The sequence below is a fragment of the Microcaecilia unicolor genome, chromosome 14, assembly GCF_901765095.1.
Source record: "Microcaecilia unicolor chromosome 14, aMicUni1.1, whole genome shotgun sequence".
Lineage (NCBI taxonomy): Eukaryota > Metazoa > Chordata > Amphibia > Gymnophiona > Siphonopidae > Microcaecilia > Microcaecilia unicolor.
This window is the reverse complement of record NC_044044.1, coordinates 35980401-35998331: the sequence shown is the minus strand read 5'-3', so window position 1 is coordinate 35998331 and position 17931 is coordinate 35980401. Positions and strand designations below refer to the sequence as shown.

The 17931-nt window shown below is 43.1% G+C and overlaps 1 protein-coding gene across 1 annotated transcript in view; it reads right to left on the bottom strand.

The window, feature by feature from the left end:
• Window positions 1–4071, bottom strand: part of NUP210L (nucleoporin 210 like) — an 85571-nt gene extending 81500 nt beyond the window's left edge. Inside the window, 2 exon segments of the mRNA XM_030187743.1 lie at window positions 355–491; window positions 3917–4071. Of these exon segments, the coding sequence (XP_030043603.1) occupies window positions 355–491; window positions 3917–4071 (292 nt within the window).
• Between the last annotated feature and the right edge of the window lie 13860 nt (window positions 4072–17931).

Sequence of the window (17931 nt, the reverse complement as noted above, 5' to 3'; positions counted from 1 at the left end):
TCCTGATAAAATGTAATTTAAAAATATATACAATACGCATCCTCTTGGCTATACACAATTAGGAGTTAAATTCCATCTTACAGGGCTTTTGGTGAAGGCCACACACCCAAGGTTCTGTTTATTTGATGAACCGCATAGGGTAAAGCCATCGAAAGAGAGGGAAATAGAAATTGAGATAGAAAAGCAATTTTTCTCTGGACCACCTCTGCTCTGTCCCCTTTTGTATGTTCAACGGGATGCAGTGGTCCACATGAGCCCTCACCAGTGAGCTTCGTAAATTAGACTGCAGGTTTTAAACACTCCGGAAAATGCAGAACGTTTAATGCTGCTGGAATCAGGAGCATTAGCACCTACCTATTTCCTCTGCTATAATAACACTGCTGAGTCGTATGGGTTGTGTGGACTGGGCAGACAGAAGAGCCCTCTGGGAACAAAGGCTACTGTTTTCAGGCATGGGTGAAACAGACACTATGTCAGGACGAGTGGAGAACCTACAAACACAGAAATATAGATCCAATCTCATATTGCAGATACTATGTAACACAGAGAGTTGTTATACAGGGCAGGTATCATATCACTGGCATTATAGATATGCAGCAGCACCATTATCATATAACACAGCAGTGGCGTAGCCACAGGTGGGCTGGGGTGGGCCAGGGCCCACCCACATAGGGCTCAGGCCTACCCAACAGTAATACACATTTGCAGTAGCTGGTGGGGATCCCAGTCTCTGCTAGCTGAAGACTTCCCCCTGATGGTAATGAAAACGCTACTTTCCACGATACCGGCACCTGCACATTCTCAGTTTTCAGCGCCTGCCTGCTGCAGACTGCCAAGGTGGAGAGAAGCATTTTTCCACCAGCTGAGATATTTTTTTGGTGGGGTGGAGAACACTTGGTGCCCACCCACTTCTTGCCTAGGCCCACCCAAAATCTGCTGTCTGGCTACGCCCCTGTAACACAGAGAGCTGTTATAATAATGATAGATCTAACTGTAGGGCTGGTACAGGATACCTGCTCTATATGAGACACTGCAATATAATAATTGTCCATATTAAATAGTATGTGATATGTGGAATCTCACATACACACACTGTTTAATACAGAGAGCTGTTATACCCATGAAACGGAGACTAATCTTATGTTGATTCACACAGACAGGACACATGAAAGAGCGAGTAATTTCACTGTGATTCACATGATGGACATGCACACAAAATGGCAGGTAATCTCATGCTGAATTACATGGCAGACATACACAAACTAATATGTAGTCTCAAGGTGATTCACACGATGAACAGTGCACATGATACTGTGTATAATCTCTGATGATTCATGTGGTCAAAAGTACACATGAACCAGTGTGTAAGCTCATGTTCAGTCATGTGGTGGACAGTACATAGGATAAGAACATAAGAATAGCATTACATGGTCAGACCAATGGTCCATGTAGCCCAGTATCCTGCTTCCAACAGTGGCCAAACCAGGTCATAAGTACCTGGCAGAAACACAATTAATAGCACCATTCCATGCTACCAATCCCAGGAAAACAGTGGCTTCCCCCATGCCTAGTGATTAGGGTGGTGGACTTTGGTCCTGAGGAACTGAGTTTGATTCCCACTTCAGGCACAGGCAGCTCCTTGTGACTCTGGGCAAGTCACTTAACCCTCCATTGCCCCATGTAAGCCGCATTGAGCCTGCCATGAGTGGGAAAGCGCAGGGTACAAATGTAACAAAATTAAAAAAATAATAAGAGGCTATGGAATTTCCCTCCAGGAACTTGTCCAAACCTTTTTTTCAACCCAGATATACTAACCGCTGTAACCACATCTTCTGGCAATGCGTTCCAGAGCTTAACTATTCATTGAGTGAAAAAAATGTCCTCCTGTTTTAAACGTATTTCCAAGTAATTTAATTAAGTGACCCCTAGTCTTCTTACTTTTTCAGAGTAAAAAAAAAAATCAATTCACTTCTACCCATTCTACACCACTCAGGATTTTGTAGATCTCTATCATACCCCCTCAGCTGTCTGTTTTCCAAGCTGAAGAGCCCTAATCTCTTTAGCCTTTCCTCATACGAGAGGAGTTCCATCCCCTTTATCATTTTGTTCACTCTTCTTTGAACCCTAATTCTGTTATATCTTTTCTGAGATACGGTAACCAGAATTTCACGTAACACTCATAGTGAGGTTGCACCATGGAGTGATATGGAGACATTATAATATTTTTTTTATCTTTTTCTATTGTTTGAAAGATGTTCTTTTGGATCTAACAGCCTCTTTCACTTCACCTGGCTGTTTGCTCTTATTTCCACCTTTATTGATACATAGAATACATCTGATCTGGGCTTCCAAAATGGTATTTTTAAACATGTTCATGTCGGATTTAAACTCCTTTCAAAAAAGAAATGCTGCTACCGTAGATTTCCTTAGTGACTTCACTCAAGGTATTAGCTTCAATTTGATCATGTTATGATCACTATTTCCCAGCGGACCCAACACCGTTACCTCTAATACTATGCCCTTCATTCAAATAGCTCCCCCTCATCAGTTCCTGGACTAGTTGCTCCAAGAAGCAGTCATTTATTACATCTAGGAATGCTACCTACGACTTCCCTATGAAGAAAGACTAAGGAGGCTAGGGCTTTTCAGCTTGGAGAAGAGACGGCTGAGGGGAGACATGATAGAGGTATATAAAATAATGAGTGGAGTGGAACAGGTGGATGTGAAGCGTCTGTTCACGCTTTCCAAAAATACTAGGACTAGGGGGCATGCGATGAAACTACAGTGTAGTAAATGTAAAACTAATCGGAGAAATGTTTCTTCACCCGACGCATAATTAAACTCTGGAATTCGTTGTCGGAGAATGTGGTGAAGGCGGTTAGCTTAGCAGAGTTTAAAAAGGGGTTAGACGGTTTCCTAAAGAACAAGTCCATAAACCACTACTAAATGGACTTGGGAAAAATCCACAATTCCAGGAATAACATGTATAGAATGTACGTTTGGGAAGCTCGCCAGGTGCCCTTGGCCTGGATTGGCCGCTTTCGCGGACAGGATGCTGGGCTCGATGGACCCTTGGTCTTTTCCCAGTGTGGCATTACTTATGTACTTATGCAATAGGGTAGACACCCCTGATTGTGGGGGTTCTGGTATTGTGGCATGGACCCAAGAAAGCCGTTAATTCCCCTTCACTGGCTCCCTATCCGTTTTCGCATCCTGTTCAAACTTCTTCTACTAACCTATAAATGTATTCACTCTGCTGCTCCCCAGTATCTCTCCACACTCGTCCTTCCCTACACCCCTTCCCGTGCACTCCGCTCCATGGATAAATCCTTCTTATCTGTTCCCTTCTCCACTACTGCCAACTCCAGACTTTGCGCCTTCTGTCTCGCTGCACCCTACGCCTGGAATAAACTTCCTGAGCCCCTACGTCTTGCCCCTTCCTTGGCCACCTTTAAATCTAGATTGAAAGCCCACCTCTTTAACATTGCTTTTGACTCGTAACCACTCGCCTCCACCTACCCTCCTCTCTTCCTTCCCGTTCACATTAATTGATTTGATTTGCTTACTTTATTTATTTTTTGTCTATTAGATTGTAAGCTCTTTGAGCAGGGACTGTCTTTCTTCTATGTTTGTGCAGCGCTGCGTATGCCTTGTAGCGCTATAGAAATGCTAAATAGTAGTAGTAGTAGTAGTTTTTCAACTATTTGTTTCTCACCTTTGATCTTACTTTGAATTGTAACTATTGCTTAATATAACATTATCTGGAAGGCAAATTTTTTTTTTTTTTTACTGTAAACTGCTCTGATGCCCTGATGAGTGCTATAGAAAGTTCTTCATAGAGACATAAAGATAACCTCCCCCTCATTCCTGAATTTGTGGGACTGTTCTGACCTAGAGACATGTATACAGTACTCACCAAGTGTAACAGCCTTCCTCAGCCTCTAGCAAGAAGCCCACCCACACATCCCTGGAGAAGGGCAGCAGCACCTTGGGCACATTTAGTTTGGAGGACAGGGTGGGGGACAGCAGCCAGAGGAGCAGGAGGAGGAACCCAGGCTGCCCCATGCCCATATTTACATATGCAAATCTAGGGAAAGAGTCATGACTAAGGGGTATCGCACCATTCACACTCCACCCACTCTCCTTCTGTCACTAAAGCTATTTGTGACATCAGAGATTCACACGTAAGCAAGCAAGGCTGCCCGGCCAGTGGTTGGTTGGAGAATGCTTTACCAATATCACTAAACTGGCCTTTCAACTTCACCTGAGCTGATGTGTAATCTCACCCGATTCACACAAGCTAGTGCCTGAATCACAGAACCCAAATCTTACAGTATGGGTGGAGAGGCTGTCTCACTTCTTACGCTCTGGAAATAAAAGGAGTTAACATAGTAACATAGTAGATGACGGCAGAAAAAGACCTGCACGGTCCATCCAGTCTGCCCAACAAGATAACTCATATTTGCTGCTTTTTGTGTATACCCTACTTTGATTTGTACCTGTGCTCTTCAGGGCACAGACCGTATAAGTCTGCCCAGCACTATCCCCGCCTCCCAACCACCTGCTCCTCCTCCCAACCACCGGCTCTGGCACAGACCGTATAAGTCTGCCCAGCACTATCCTCACCTCCCAACCATCAGCCCTGCCTCCCAACCACCGGCTCTGGTACAGACCGTACAAGTCTGTCCAGCACTATCCCTGCCTCCCAACCACCAGCCCCGCCTCCTGATCCTGACTAAGCTCCTGAGGAGTTGGGTTCCCCTAGGTCCTGCATACAGACTTGAACAGCACAACTGGCAGGGTTGACCCAGGCCCTGCTGACTGACTGCAGAGGTACCACAACACAGTCCTCTAATGTCAATAATATAGAAAAATCTTTGACAAAGACTAGCTATAGGAGGAAAAGACCTGTTATCAAGTCCTGTGTACTGATAAATTCTCCAGCTTTTAAGATCATCAGTGCACCACAAAAGCCTCCTTAAAGTAATCAAAATGTGAAACGTTGAAAAAAAGGTTTATCCTTTGTTGTGGAAAACAATGGTTCACTGCCAGTAAATAAGCCAACGATGGCCACTGTTTCACCTCTATGGCTTCTTCAGGGCATTATAACCTTCCAACAGAGCTGAATTAATTGATTTTCATCACTAAGAGTTGTTTTGACTTTAGAAAAACCACTCACCTGTGCAACCATTTCTTCTAGGCTTCACTTCACTGGTTATGGATGGTTTCAAATAGCTTCAGCTTTCATCAAAAATGCCCAAGTGATGTCATATAACATCCCACCAACCACTTTATCTAAACCAAACTGTGCTGAATATCCTGCAATCGGTAAACCACTGCAAAGAAAACGGTTAGTACAGGGAATTCTGTAGGATGTTTTAACAATTCTCATACTTACATAATTTGCCAAGGCCATCCATTCACCGTCCTCACCTTCCTTCTGCTCGTTTAGACGGTTATTCAGTGTTGGAAAGTTATAATACCCCAAGGAAGCTACAGCTGTGAAAGTGGCAATCGTCAGCGTAACTACTAGGAAACGTGCAGAGAGCTTCTTAGAAATACAAAGACAATTAGCACCATTTTGTTTTGACCAATAAATGATAAATTTTGAAAATAGTTAACTTAAATCAAAAGTAGGGTTTTTTTTTTTTTTGACTTATTGATGTTCTTAAGGGCCGGGGAATTTATCTACAGGATTGATAACTGATCTTTTCCTTCCTCTGTTAGAATCTGTAGATTTTTCTACATTGGTGACATGAAAGGAAGCCTGTTTTTTTTGGTTGTGTTGCACATATTAGAGGTTCCCTACAGCTCTTTGATATTTTGTTATTTGGGACTTTAGCAGCACATGGAAGGACTCCCCAGACCCTCTGATGGACTTGAGCCATACAGTTTGCAGAGTTCTCCACACTCTTTGGCCAGTATTGAACAGTACAGCAAATTCAGAAATTTTATCTAACCAGAAGTTTCCCCTTTCTAGCAAGAGTGATTGAACAAGATGTGTGTGACCAGCTTCAGCATTTCGTTACTGTTACAATTTGAATCAATAGTTTGGTTTATGTTTTAACTATAGAACTGAAACTCTTTACCAGCTGTTGCTCCATGACGTAGAAGGGGATGCTGTAGTACCTGCCTCTCTCCAATGTTTTTGCTGAATTTCAATGTTACATACACATTCAGACACTTTTTTGTGTTATCATTGAAAGAGGTGTAGAAATGAAGACGGCTGCTCCTGCCAGAGGAAGTAAGCTCAGAGGAGGAGGAGGAGGTGGTGGACCACCGAGTGATACAATGGTAGAACTCCTTTTGCAGTATTTTAGAACTGGCTGGTGAACTAGAGTATCAATTTCTCTTCGTTACAGGCGAGTCAGAGTACCTGTAGCAGTTCAGAAACACAATGCAGACAGCACTCATTTGCTTAGTGTCCCACAGATCAGTCTAGAACTTGTGGGTTACGACCATCAACCAGAAGATTGAGCAACAAGAGTGTTCTTGGTGATTCAGCTCTTATGGGCAAATGTGCAGCCTTAACTCAAATAAATAGTAATTCAGTGACTTTTCTGCTTTGCTCATTTTTAAAGGAAAAAAAAAAAGGTACAGTATCAGTGTCTTTGGCAAGCAAAAGAGCAAAAGCAAGACAACTACATCCAATTGACTAATTCTCTCAGCTCTAACCCTCGACTTCTCTTCACCACACTGAATTCTCTCCTCAAGGTGCCTCCTTCTCCAACTCCCCCTTATCTCCTCAGACCCTAGCTAAGTTCTTCCACGACAAGGTTCAGAAGATAAACCTTGAATTCTCATGCAAGCCACCCCCACCTCACTCTCCCCTTGTCCGTTGCCTGGATGTCTCAACGTCATCTGAAACTTAACATGGCCAAAACCCTTATCCACAATTTTATTACCTCTCACCTAGATTACTGCAACCTGCTTCTCACCGGCCTCCCACTTAGCCATCTCTTCAATAACTCTGCTGCGGGACTCATTTTCCGCCAAAGTCGCTATGCTCACATTAGCCCTCTCCTCAAGTTACTTCACTGGCTCCCTATCCGTTTTTGCACTAAATTCAAGCTTCTCTTACTGACCTATAAGTGCATTCACTCTGCTGCTTCCCAGTACCTCTCCACTCATCTCTCCCTACACCACCTTTACTCACTTGCCCTGTACCCCACCTCTTTAATTCCCTTGCCTCTTAATTGTTCTGTCTGTTTGCCTGTCCTATTTAAATTGTGAGCTCTTTGAGCAGGGACTGTCTTTTCGTGTATGGTGTACAGCACTGCGTATGCCTTGTAGCACTATAGAAGTGATAAATAGTAGTAGTAGTGTCTCTGAAGTATGGACACACTCCGAAGGAAAGCGTGCCTCATTTAGCACTGGATCTGTACTGGGACCAGTGCTATTTAACATACCTAGAAATCAGAACAATTGAGATGATTAACCCCGTTTTCTAAGCCGCACTGGAGGCTGCCATGTGCTAATGCCGACTACAGTCCATTCACTATCAATGAGCTGTGTCAGCGTTGCCACGCGACTTAGTAAAGAGGGGGGTAAACTTGCAGATGACACAAAACTATTCAGAATTGTCAAAACACATGCGGATTGTGAAAAATTGCAGGAAGACCTTAGGCAACTGGAAGGTAGAGCATCCAAATGGCAGTTGAAATTTTTAATGTGGACAAGTGCAAAGTGGTGCACATTGGGAAGAAAAATCCGAATCATAGTTACCTGATGATAGGGTCCACCATAGGAGTTGGTACTCAAGATCTAGGTGTCATTGTAGACAATACGCTGAATTCTTCTGCCCGTGTGTGGCAGCGGCCAAAAAAGCAAACAGGATGCTAGGAATATTAGGGAAGGGATGCAAAATAAGACCAAGATTACAATGCCTCTGTATCGCTCCATGCTGTGACCTCACCTTGACTACTGCATTCAATTGTGGTTGCCATATCTCAAAAAAGAGATAGCAGAATTAGAAAAGGTTCAAAGAAGAGCGACCAAAATGATAAAGGGAATGGAACTCCTCCCATATGAGGAAAGGCTAAAGAGATTAGGACTCTTCAGCTTGGAAAATAGACAGCTGAGGGGGATATGATTGAGGTCTACAAAAATCCAGAGTGGTAAAAGTGAATCAATTTTTCACTCTTCCAAAAAGTACAAAGACCTGGGAACACAAAGAAATTGCATGGAAATACTTTTAAAACAAACAGGAGGAAATATTTTTTCACTCAAAGAATAGTTAAGCTCTGGAACTCACTGCCAGAGGATGTGGTAACACAGGTTAGACTATCTGGTTTTAAAAAAGGTTTGGACAAGTTCCTGGAGGAAATGTCCACAGTCTTATTGAGATGGACAGGGGGAAGCCACTGCTTGCCCCAGGATTGGTAGCATGGAATATTGCTAACTGGGTTTCTGCCAGGTACTTGTGACCTAGATTGGCCACTGTTGGAAGCAGGAGACTGGGATAGAAGGACCATTGGTCTGGCCCAGTGTGGCTATGCTTATGTTCTTTTAGTCTTGATGCTCTTTCTTTGGATGGCCGATAGTAGGGAATGTGCTTGCAGTCTTTCCCCTTTGCAATTTCTCTAAATGAGTTAGTTTTGCACATACCATGAAAGGAATAAACCTTACTCCCAGACCAAAGCTTGTGAAGAATTATCTCAGTCTCTCAAATTTACTGAAAATGCAAGTTTTATGACATGCATTGTGCTAAAGAGAGTTTCCCCTTGGAATTTATAACAAATTTTTGATCAAGCCAAAATCATGGAACTATTTCCATATCTTTCTGCCACATTGATACTTGAGAATGTGGAATTAGAAAAGGTGCAGAGAAGGGCGACGAAAATGATAAAGGGGATGGGACGACTTCCCTATGAGGAAAGGCTAAAGTGGCTAGGGCTCTTCAGCTTGGAGAAAAGGCAGCTGAGGGGAGGTATGATAGAGGTCTATAAAATAATGAGTGGAGTTGAACGGGTAGATGTGAAGCGTCTGTTTATAAAGGTTCAGCTCTATGATCAATGCCGCCCCGGTGTTTTTGTCTTTTACCACTATGTCTTGCATCCAGCTTTCTGTCAGGATAAAAAGGTGTGAAAGTGTCAGAACTCATGTGTCACCTAGATTACATTTTACCTAGCGCTGGGGAGCACCCAGATGTCTTGGTACATGTAGGTACTAATGACATAGAAAAATGTGGGAGGAAGGTCCGGAAGCCAGATTAGGCTCAAAGGTAGAAAGTTGCAGGTTCTCCAGCGTAACATTTTCAGAATGTTCCCCAATCCATGCGCAGGACCCAAGAGGCAGCCAGAGCAGAGTCTCCATGCATGGTCGAGAAGACAGTGCAGGGATAAGGGATTTATATTTAGGCAATGGGGCGCCTATTGCAAAAGGAAGGAGTCCCTCTTAATGGGATGGAATGAGGATGCTGGCACTTACAAAAGGAGACAGTGCAGCTTTTAAACTAGAATGGGGGGAGGGGGAAGCCAACAGTCGCTTAGGAGTGAAGTATCATTGAAAGATACTATCAAAACAGGACATTTAGGGAATCCTGATAGACAGGTTTCAACAAAGGTAAAAGAAAGGAGCCCTTAAACAGAGAGCAAAGGATGCAAATCATCCCTGTCAACTTCTAAGCAGCTTGTAGGTACAAGAAAAAAAAAAAAATACAATTTAGCGTGTCTGTTTACAAATACTAGAAGCCTAAAAATAAGAGGCGAGACAAGATTATATAGCAGTAAATGAAGAGGCAGATATAAAAGGCATCTCAGAGACCTGGTGTAAAGAGAACAAACAGGACTTGCGTTACCAGGTATAAAAATATCATGATAGAGTGGATTAAATTGGAGGTGGGGGGGGGGGGGGGGGGGGGAGGGAGGGATGCACCGTATATTAAAGAGGGAATGGAGTTCAAAAATAAAAAATCAGTAGGAAAGAGATGGAATCTTTGTGAATAGAAATTCAACGTGAAGAGGAGTATACTGGTAGGGCTCTACTACCGTCCGCCAGGACAGAACCAACAGACAGATGAAGAATGTTTACAGAAATTAGGAAAACTGGCCAATTGTATAATGATAATAATTAGGAAAGTTGGCAAACTGGGCAACAGTATAATAATGAGAAATTTCAATTACCCCAATGCTGACTGGACAAATGTCACTGGAAAAAGTTTTCCCAGTGAAAAGTGGAGGTGCATTTGTAGACTAATGTTCCCAAAAGCAGCCAATGGCAAAATGTGGTCCCTGTTGGGACCCTCCAGTAGTTTAAAAGATCAGCGTTGATATGAGTTTGTGTATTATCATTGCCTTCTTTATAAGCTATTTTAGGCGTCTACTGTTCTCCAACAGCTCCACTGCTTTGTAATTCGACACATTGAGTGTTCTAGGGCTACACAATACCCTTAAGAGGCGAGTCACCAAGAACAACTTTCTTTCTCTGTCTCCATCTGCATCCTGATGGACATAACCCACAAGGTCTGGACTGATCTGTTGGGATTAAAAGGAAAGAAAATGATCAGATAAAACATTTTTTCTCTGTTTTACAATGGAGCTGATTTTTTTCATTTGCTTGGTGACTTGCGTATTCTTCACATCAATAGAACAGATGGGGGTGCAGTCATCAGTGTCATCATATATAAACACCTAGGGCAGGGGTAGGCAACTCCGGTCCTCGAGAGCCGCAGGCAGGTCAGGTTTTCAGGATATCCACAATGAATATGATGAGATAGATTTGCATACCATGGAGGCAGTGCTTGCAAATCTATTGCCTGCATATTCATTGTGGATATCCTGAAAACCTGACCTGCCTGCGGCTCTCGAGGACCGGAGTTGCCTACCCCTGACCTAAGGGCATGGCTGATCTCCAGCACCATGGGAGAGATGTAGCACAGAACGAGCGAGGGCTGTTCCCATCTACTGATTGAAGCCATGCAAAACCAGACATTACGCACAGTTGCAGCAGCTCAGTCCTGTGGCATAGTTCATAGTTCAACCTTGATATATCACAAATCATAAAACATCTAATCAATTTACCAAAAGAAAGGGGGGGGGGGGGGAAGATCAATGACACAAAAGATCAAAGAAGAGGGTATTAATTACACTATGCTAATATATCAAACCAATAAATACTTTCCTATAATATAATTACATTTCTTTAGAACAGACAAGGGAAGGCAGTGATATTGCATGACACAGTGAAGACATCAGAATGCACTCCAAGATCATAGCCGAAGGCTCCTTCCCTAATGGAAATGCAATAGCAGGCTTTATCTTGTTGGGCAGACTGGATGGACCGTGCAGGTCTTTTTGTGCCATCATCTACTACTATGTTAATGGCAGATCCCTCCTTTGGAGAGCGAGAAAGCACTGTGGTAAGTCACCAATGCAGCTTTCTTTTTTCGTTGTCCACTCGAGAGGAATTCCAAGAGCACCAACCTTCCTGCTCTCACACACAGAGCAACGTTTTTCTGAGTCTGGGCCCACAGCTACATCATGAGAGGGGCCCAGACAGTGGATACCAGGATCATATGGAACCCCTTCCTACCTTGCCGCCCTAGGCTTCCTGCTCTTTTCATTTGTCTCTGATTTCAATTCAGTTTATGCATTTATGAATATGGTTGTTGATGTCTTATATGATTGGATGTGGTTGACAAATATTGTTTGGGCTGGACATCTCCCACATTGTAGACCATAATCATTTCCAAACCTGGGTGGGGAGGAGATTTCTACAGATTCTGGGTTGACAATATCAGCACAGTATTGGGATTCATAAGTCATTATTTTTACAATCAATTTAACATTTTTTTACATCCTTCACTTTTTTTAAGGTGGTTATCCAGTTTATGGTACTATGAGTTATCCAATATTGTACATTTAGGATTGCCAGATACACAACTGAAAAGTCTGCATAGCCCAAAATGCAGCAGCAAAATTGGTATTTGGTGGTGGCCACTTTTGAGCATATTAATGCCTTGATGAAATTACACTGGCTTCCCTGTAAGGCCAGGGTTTAATTCAAGTTGTCTTTATTTTAAGACTTTTTTTATGGGCCCTGGTTATATTCAAAACTTTGTTAATTTATAATTTGCCATGAACCAATTCATATTACACTGACAATTCCTATCAATTCTTTGTCATAAAACATCAATTATATTAAATTATGTGGAGTTTTAGACATGCTGAGAAGATCTAATTATTCTGCAAGTTCTTTAGAACCTAATATTGTGATTGACCTAGAACTATTTTTGTCACGTGAAATATAAAGTGTCAAAATTAAATTAAATTTCACTCTCTAAACGCCCATCACCTAAATATCCCCTTCCCCGAAAAAGGCCATATAAGAATCACCTAGAGACTGTGCATTTTACTGCACTGCTCCTCGTTCTAGAACGCCCTCCCTCCCTAAGTTCATTTAGAACGTTCTTATCCTAAAATTTCACACAGACCTCGACCCATACGTATTTCAGAAGGCTGTTGGAGATGTAGCAGCTAACAGCACTCTGGATCCACTGACCCACTTAATCTTGTAATTTTCCAGTTGATTTTTTAAAATCTCATTCTCTGGTCTCTTTATGTTAAGTGAATGGTTACTTTCCTGTTTTAATTGGTTTTCCTTTTCTATTTAAACTTATATTTGTTATTTTAATGTGATATAAACCACCCTGGGATGTTCACAGAAGGGTGGTATATTACATTTTAAATAAAATCTTTTTAAACCCCTGCTGTAGGGCACTGCTACTGTCGCTGCTGGATGGATTTTTTTTTTTTGGGGGTGGGGGGGAGCACGAGAGAAGTTGTCCTGTTTGGAACCTGTTTTTCTTTATTGAAACAACTGGGCACATGAGAAAGAACAAGGGAACAGAGGGAAAGGCAGAAGACCTGACATGTTTAGAGCAGTCTTGAAGGTGGTTCTGGGCTCTGGTACCTAGATGTAACCGACCTCTGCACATGCACATTTCCTCCCTCCCACCCACCCACCCAGAACAGCCCACTCTCCCATTACCTCACGTCACACTTAACAGAAAGACACAGCTGGGCTCAGGATAGCAGCTTTATTTTGTAATTTATTCTTGGAAAATCAAAGTTTGTTAGAAGATTTAAAAACAGCCTGGTGGAAACAGTCCTTTATTTTAAGAAGCAAAAATAAAAAATTAAACCATATTCAATTTCAGTGTGAAGATTCCAGATCGCTACAAACTTTACTCCACTGCTTAGGCTCTGACCCCACACTCAAATCTCAGTGCCCAAGTGCTAGCTTCCACATCTAGGGGGTTGTTAAAGCCCCCAGCAGCTCTGCTTCTCTCAAATGGCAGCAAAGGAGGAGTAGAGACCCCAAAACATGGCAGCTTTCAGGCACCGCAGGAAAAAAACCCATCAGAGCAGAAAGCAAAGGGACAGAGGGACGGACAGTTTGAGTGGTAAGAAAGTCTGGCCCCAGTCAGGATACCGCTCACCACCATGCTTGATTTGGTCCTATAGAAGAGGCCTTTAAATACAGAGAGCCCCCGTTTGCATCTACTCAGGCCCTCCCCCCCTTTACCCAGCTTTTCTAGTGTACAAAGCTAGAAAGGTGCAGTAAAGCTGTTTCTGTTTTGGCAAACTGTTAAAAAGGTAATTCCAGTTTTTGATAAAATGTGTTAGTACAGGGCAAAGAGAGGGCACCAGCCCAGATATAAACAAAAGCTTTACTACACTCAGCTTGAAAAGTTAGAGACAAGCCTGGTACTGCAAGTAAAGAAATTATTTCTGCTAAGCACAAAGGCTGACATTAATCTTTCTATTTGTGCAGCTTCCTGCTAGGAAAGGCTAGTAGAAAAGCAAGTTCTAATCCTGGAATATGTACACCTCACCCATGCTTTTAAAACATTATTGCAGAACGGTTCATGGATGCCTTTCCTCACAGTTGTTCTGAAGGCTTGGTCCACCTTCAGGTGGTGGATTGGCAAGGGGAAGGGAGGAAGGGATTGGCGGTGGGCTGGCCAGGGTAGCCCAGCCCAGGAATGGCTGTGTTCCGATGTCTTTACAAGTTGTGCAGCTCATGCAGGGTGTCATCCAGCATCCGCTGCATGTTGCAATTTTCCTCTTTGGTGCACCTCAGTTTATCTAAATTCAAGGGGAAAAGAGAAAAAAAAAAAAGAAGCATTACAAATGGAACCACAGAAAAGGAGCAGAATCTCTCTATACCAAAGTACACAGCTTCCCATGGACTGAGTCCTCAAGTTTTACAAAAGACAGACAGGATCGCACCTTGGAAAAAACCTCATTAAAGTGCAGTCTACAAGTATCAGAAAGATCCTCAAGAACCCAATGAAGAAAACCAACAGTTGCCCATTTCTAGCCCAAGAGGGAGCTGAGTATCTGCTCTGACCAGTTGGTACTGGGGTGTGGGTGGCCATTATCTGAGCACCAATGATACCCAGGTAGCTAATCAAGACACGGTAGCACCAGTTTTGATGTGGCCCAACGGCAGGTGTAACACTGGATACTGGCCCAACCTGCACAGCTTCCACATACCATCAAAAACTTTCAAATATTCAGTGGTGGTCAGTGTTTATTTTACTCTGACCTTCACCAGCTGAATATCATTAATACTGATACAACCAACATCTGAAAGCAAGAGATTTTTCCCGGCTGCTTCTTGTAGAGCTAAACTGAATAGCAGCTACTGAGGAGAGCACCCAGGGTGTAAAGTTTCAAAGCAAGGCTGTATCTACCACCGTGAAGGACCTGATTTTCTGCAGCTAAAATTCTCTGTGCATACAACCAACTCCTCCTTCTAGTCCCTGGGAAATCCCACCTTTTGTACCCACATCTCAGCCAATTTTCAGAGTACCAGCTGGTTCTGTGAAACTTGACCCCAAAGTCTATCATCAAGGAACCCTAGCTACCCAACCCCCCTATTTCTAACATCATTCTTTCAGTGCTTATTAATGCTGTCTGCCTTTTAAAGCACTTGTTCCTTACACGCTGCAATACTGCAGACCCCCCTTTGATTTCTGGATCCAGCCTCGCTCCTCCAAGCTCTCAAACTCTACCACCTCCAAATGCACCATCCTCTCAGAGACATTTCCCAGGACTCCTTGTATGTTACCCCATATCTACCTCCTCCAGCCTTGTACAAGAACATAAAAATAGCCAAAGTGGGTCAGACCAATGGGCTATTTCCAACAGTGGCTAATCCAGGTCACAAGTACCTGGCAGAAACCCAAATAGTAGCAACATTCCCTGCTAGTCAGCTGTAGATGAGGTGGGAATTGAACCCGGTTCACCTGACTCTAGTCCCAAGCCACTACCACTAAGCCATTAGTCTACACACGACCCGAAGCCTGACGCCTCTGAATTCAGAGTAAGCTATCACAGCTCACTGCTACTACATCTAGAGAAGCAGCCAAAATGACTACAACTAGGGTTACCATATGTTCAGATTTACCCAGACATGTTTTCTTTTGGAGGACATTGTCGAGCATCTGGGCGGGTTTTACCAGCCTGCCTGTTTGTCCGGATTTGCGGAAGAATGGGCAGGCTGGCGGGGCTGGTGGGCCTCAGGGGTACCCTTGGTGGTCTAGCTCCCTTTCCTGCCCGGCGTGGCTGTAGACTTCTTTTGCTCCCAGCGCTGATTCAAAATGGCTGCCTAGAGTTCAAGTGGCAGCCTTGCGAGACTTCCACAGCCATTTTGAATCGGTGCCCGGAGCAAGAGAAGTCTACAGGCGCGTCAGACAGGAAAGAGAGGACTCTTTCCTGCCCCGAGGCCACTAGACCACCAGTGCACTACAGTAAGGTACAGGAGGGGAAGCTCGGGGTGGGGAGGGGAATCTGGCTTTCTTTGCAGGTGTGTGTGAAAGTGACGTGGGCGAGGCAGGGGTGTAACAGGGGGGCAGGCATGTGTCCTCTTTTTTTCTTGGGGAAAATACAGTAACCCTTAGTACAACACCCTCTTCCTGGTGGGGCTCCAAATCTTCTCTAAGCGTTTGCAGCCTACAAAGACTCCTGATTTCCTGAAGACCAGAACCATTTTATTATACTACTACTACTACAAATCATTTGTACAGTGCTACCAGTTGTACGCAGTGCTTCACAATTCAACATGAAGAAAGACAGTCCCTGCCCAAAAGAGCTTACAATCTAAATCAGGACAGACAAGACAAATAATGGAAAGGGTAGGACAGACAGAAAGGACACATAGGGAAAGGAGATTATTGAAGCGAGAAAGACAAGATAAGGTTACGAGCAAGTAACAAGATACGAATCAAAAGCAGCATCAAACAGGAAGGCCTTTAGCCCGGATTTGAAGGCGGCCGGGGATGGAGCTTATAGCAGTATTTTTACAGGAAACCTCTCTGGGCAGTGTATAAATGGCAAAAATAAATCACACACATGTAATATATGCAATATATAATAGGTGGGGACGCAGAGCAAGAGATCTCAGGATGCTCATTATCCAAGGAGCTGAAAGGTTGAGACAGCCTGAGCACAGTGGCTGAAGTAATATTACAGACACTATTAAAATAGTCACTTTGCAATATCTGTAATCCAAAGAATGAGTCCATTAGCGAATACAACATTTTCAGGAAGTGCTGAACAGTGAGGGTGGAGAACTAACCCAGCACACACACATTCCCAGGTCCCCCTGCTCCCACCTGAGCACTTCACGCTTCCCTCAACCATGTCCACTGCACTGAGCCTCACCCTAGCATGGCCTGGCAAAATCTTATTTGGAATACTGATCCTGCAGGCTGTTCCCTCTGAAAGAGACAAGTTACTAAACTAATGTATACACGACAGCCACTTAAATATCTTCAGAACATAGGTTCTACAGTAAGGGGTAATAACGCAACGCTCAGAGACAGACCGACCGACCTAAAATACAATTCACAGCGTTCCCTCCCCTAAAAATGTTACATTTAATTGGATCAAAAGGGAAACAAGTGTTTAGGGATAAATAAGGGAGTGGGGGTAGATTACTCAGCCTTCTATCACAAGATACTGAAGGATTTGGAGCAGTGAGACAGTTTAGCAATATTAAACACATTAAAATGAATGTTATTTTTGTGCATATCATGGTATGCGACAGCTTTCCACAAAAAGCTCATACATGTTTTCCTGCCTTCATTAACTGCCAGGAATACCTTACAGAACAAATGGACTGTGTGTGCTTAGTTTTTTGACAGATGGAACTGATTGAACAATCTCTATCAGGAAGCAGGTGAAAGCTTGGCTCTTCAACCAGGCCTTTAATCGTGAATTTTAGGTTTATCTATTCCTTACTAAAGTGTATGGACCAGACACCTCTTAATAGGTGGAATAAATAAACCAAGGTTACGTTTAGAATGAGAAATGTGATCGTTTACTTGTACTCACCAAGTACAATACCTAGGAATAAATAAATCACCCAAGACTGCAGCAGTTTGCTCTTTATTAGCAGATCAGTGATATCTCACTGGGAATACAGAACACTGCTACACAAAATTACTTTTATATCTGAGACTCCAAAGGATGTACTAGCAACCAAATACTTTTATTTCTTATTCTCCAAATATATGTACAATCAAAAGTACAGTACCACAGCTACACATAAGTGTTCTTCTGGGTCTGAGTCTCCAATGTTTTATTTTAGGGTCTTTTTCAACCTCACCCCAAATTACCAGCTAAAGTCAATTTACAGATATAAAAGACTCAAGGGTACTTATGACTACTACTACTACTTGACATTTCTAAAGCGCTACTAGAGTTACGCAGTTATGAGTTATGCCAGGCCATGCTAGGGTTATGAGAAAACAATAGGATTACTTGGCAATTGATTGGTTTCTCATGGGAGTGCAGCCCGGCTTGCACAGAGGTGCTGGCTGTGACTGTCTCACCCCCAAGAAATAAGAAGTACAATCACTTATATATGCTCATTAACATAACAGGTCATTCTGACAATAATCCCATTTATTGGATATAT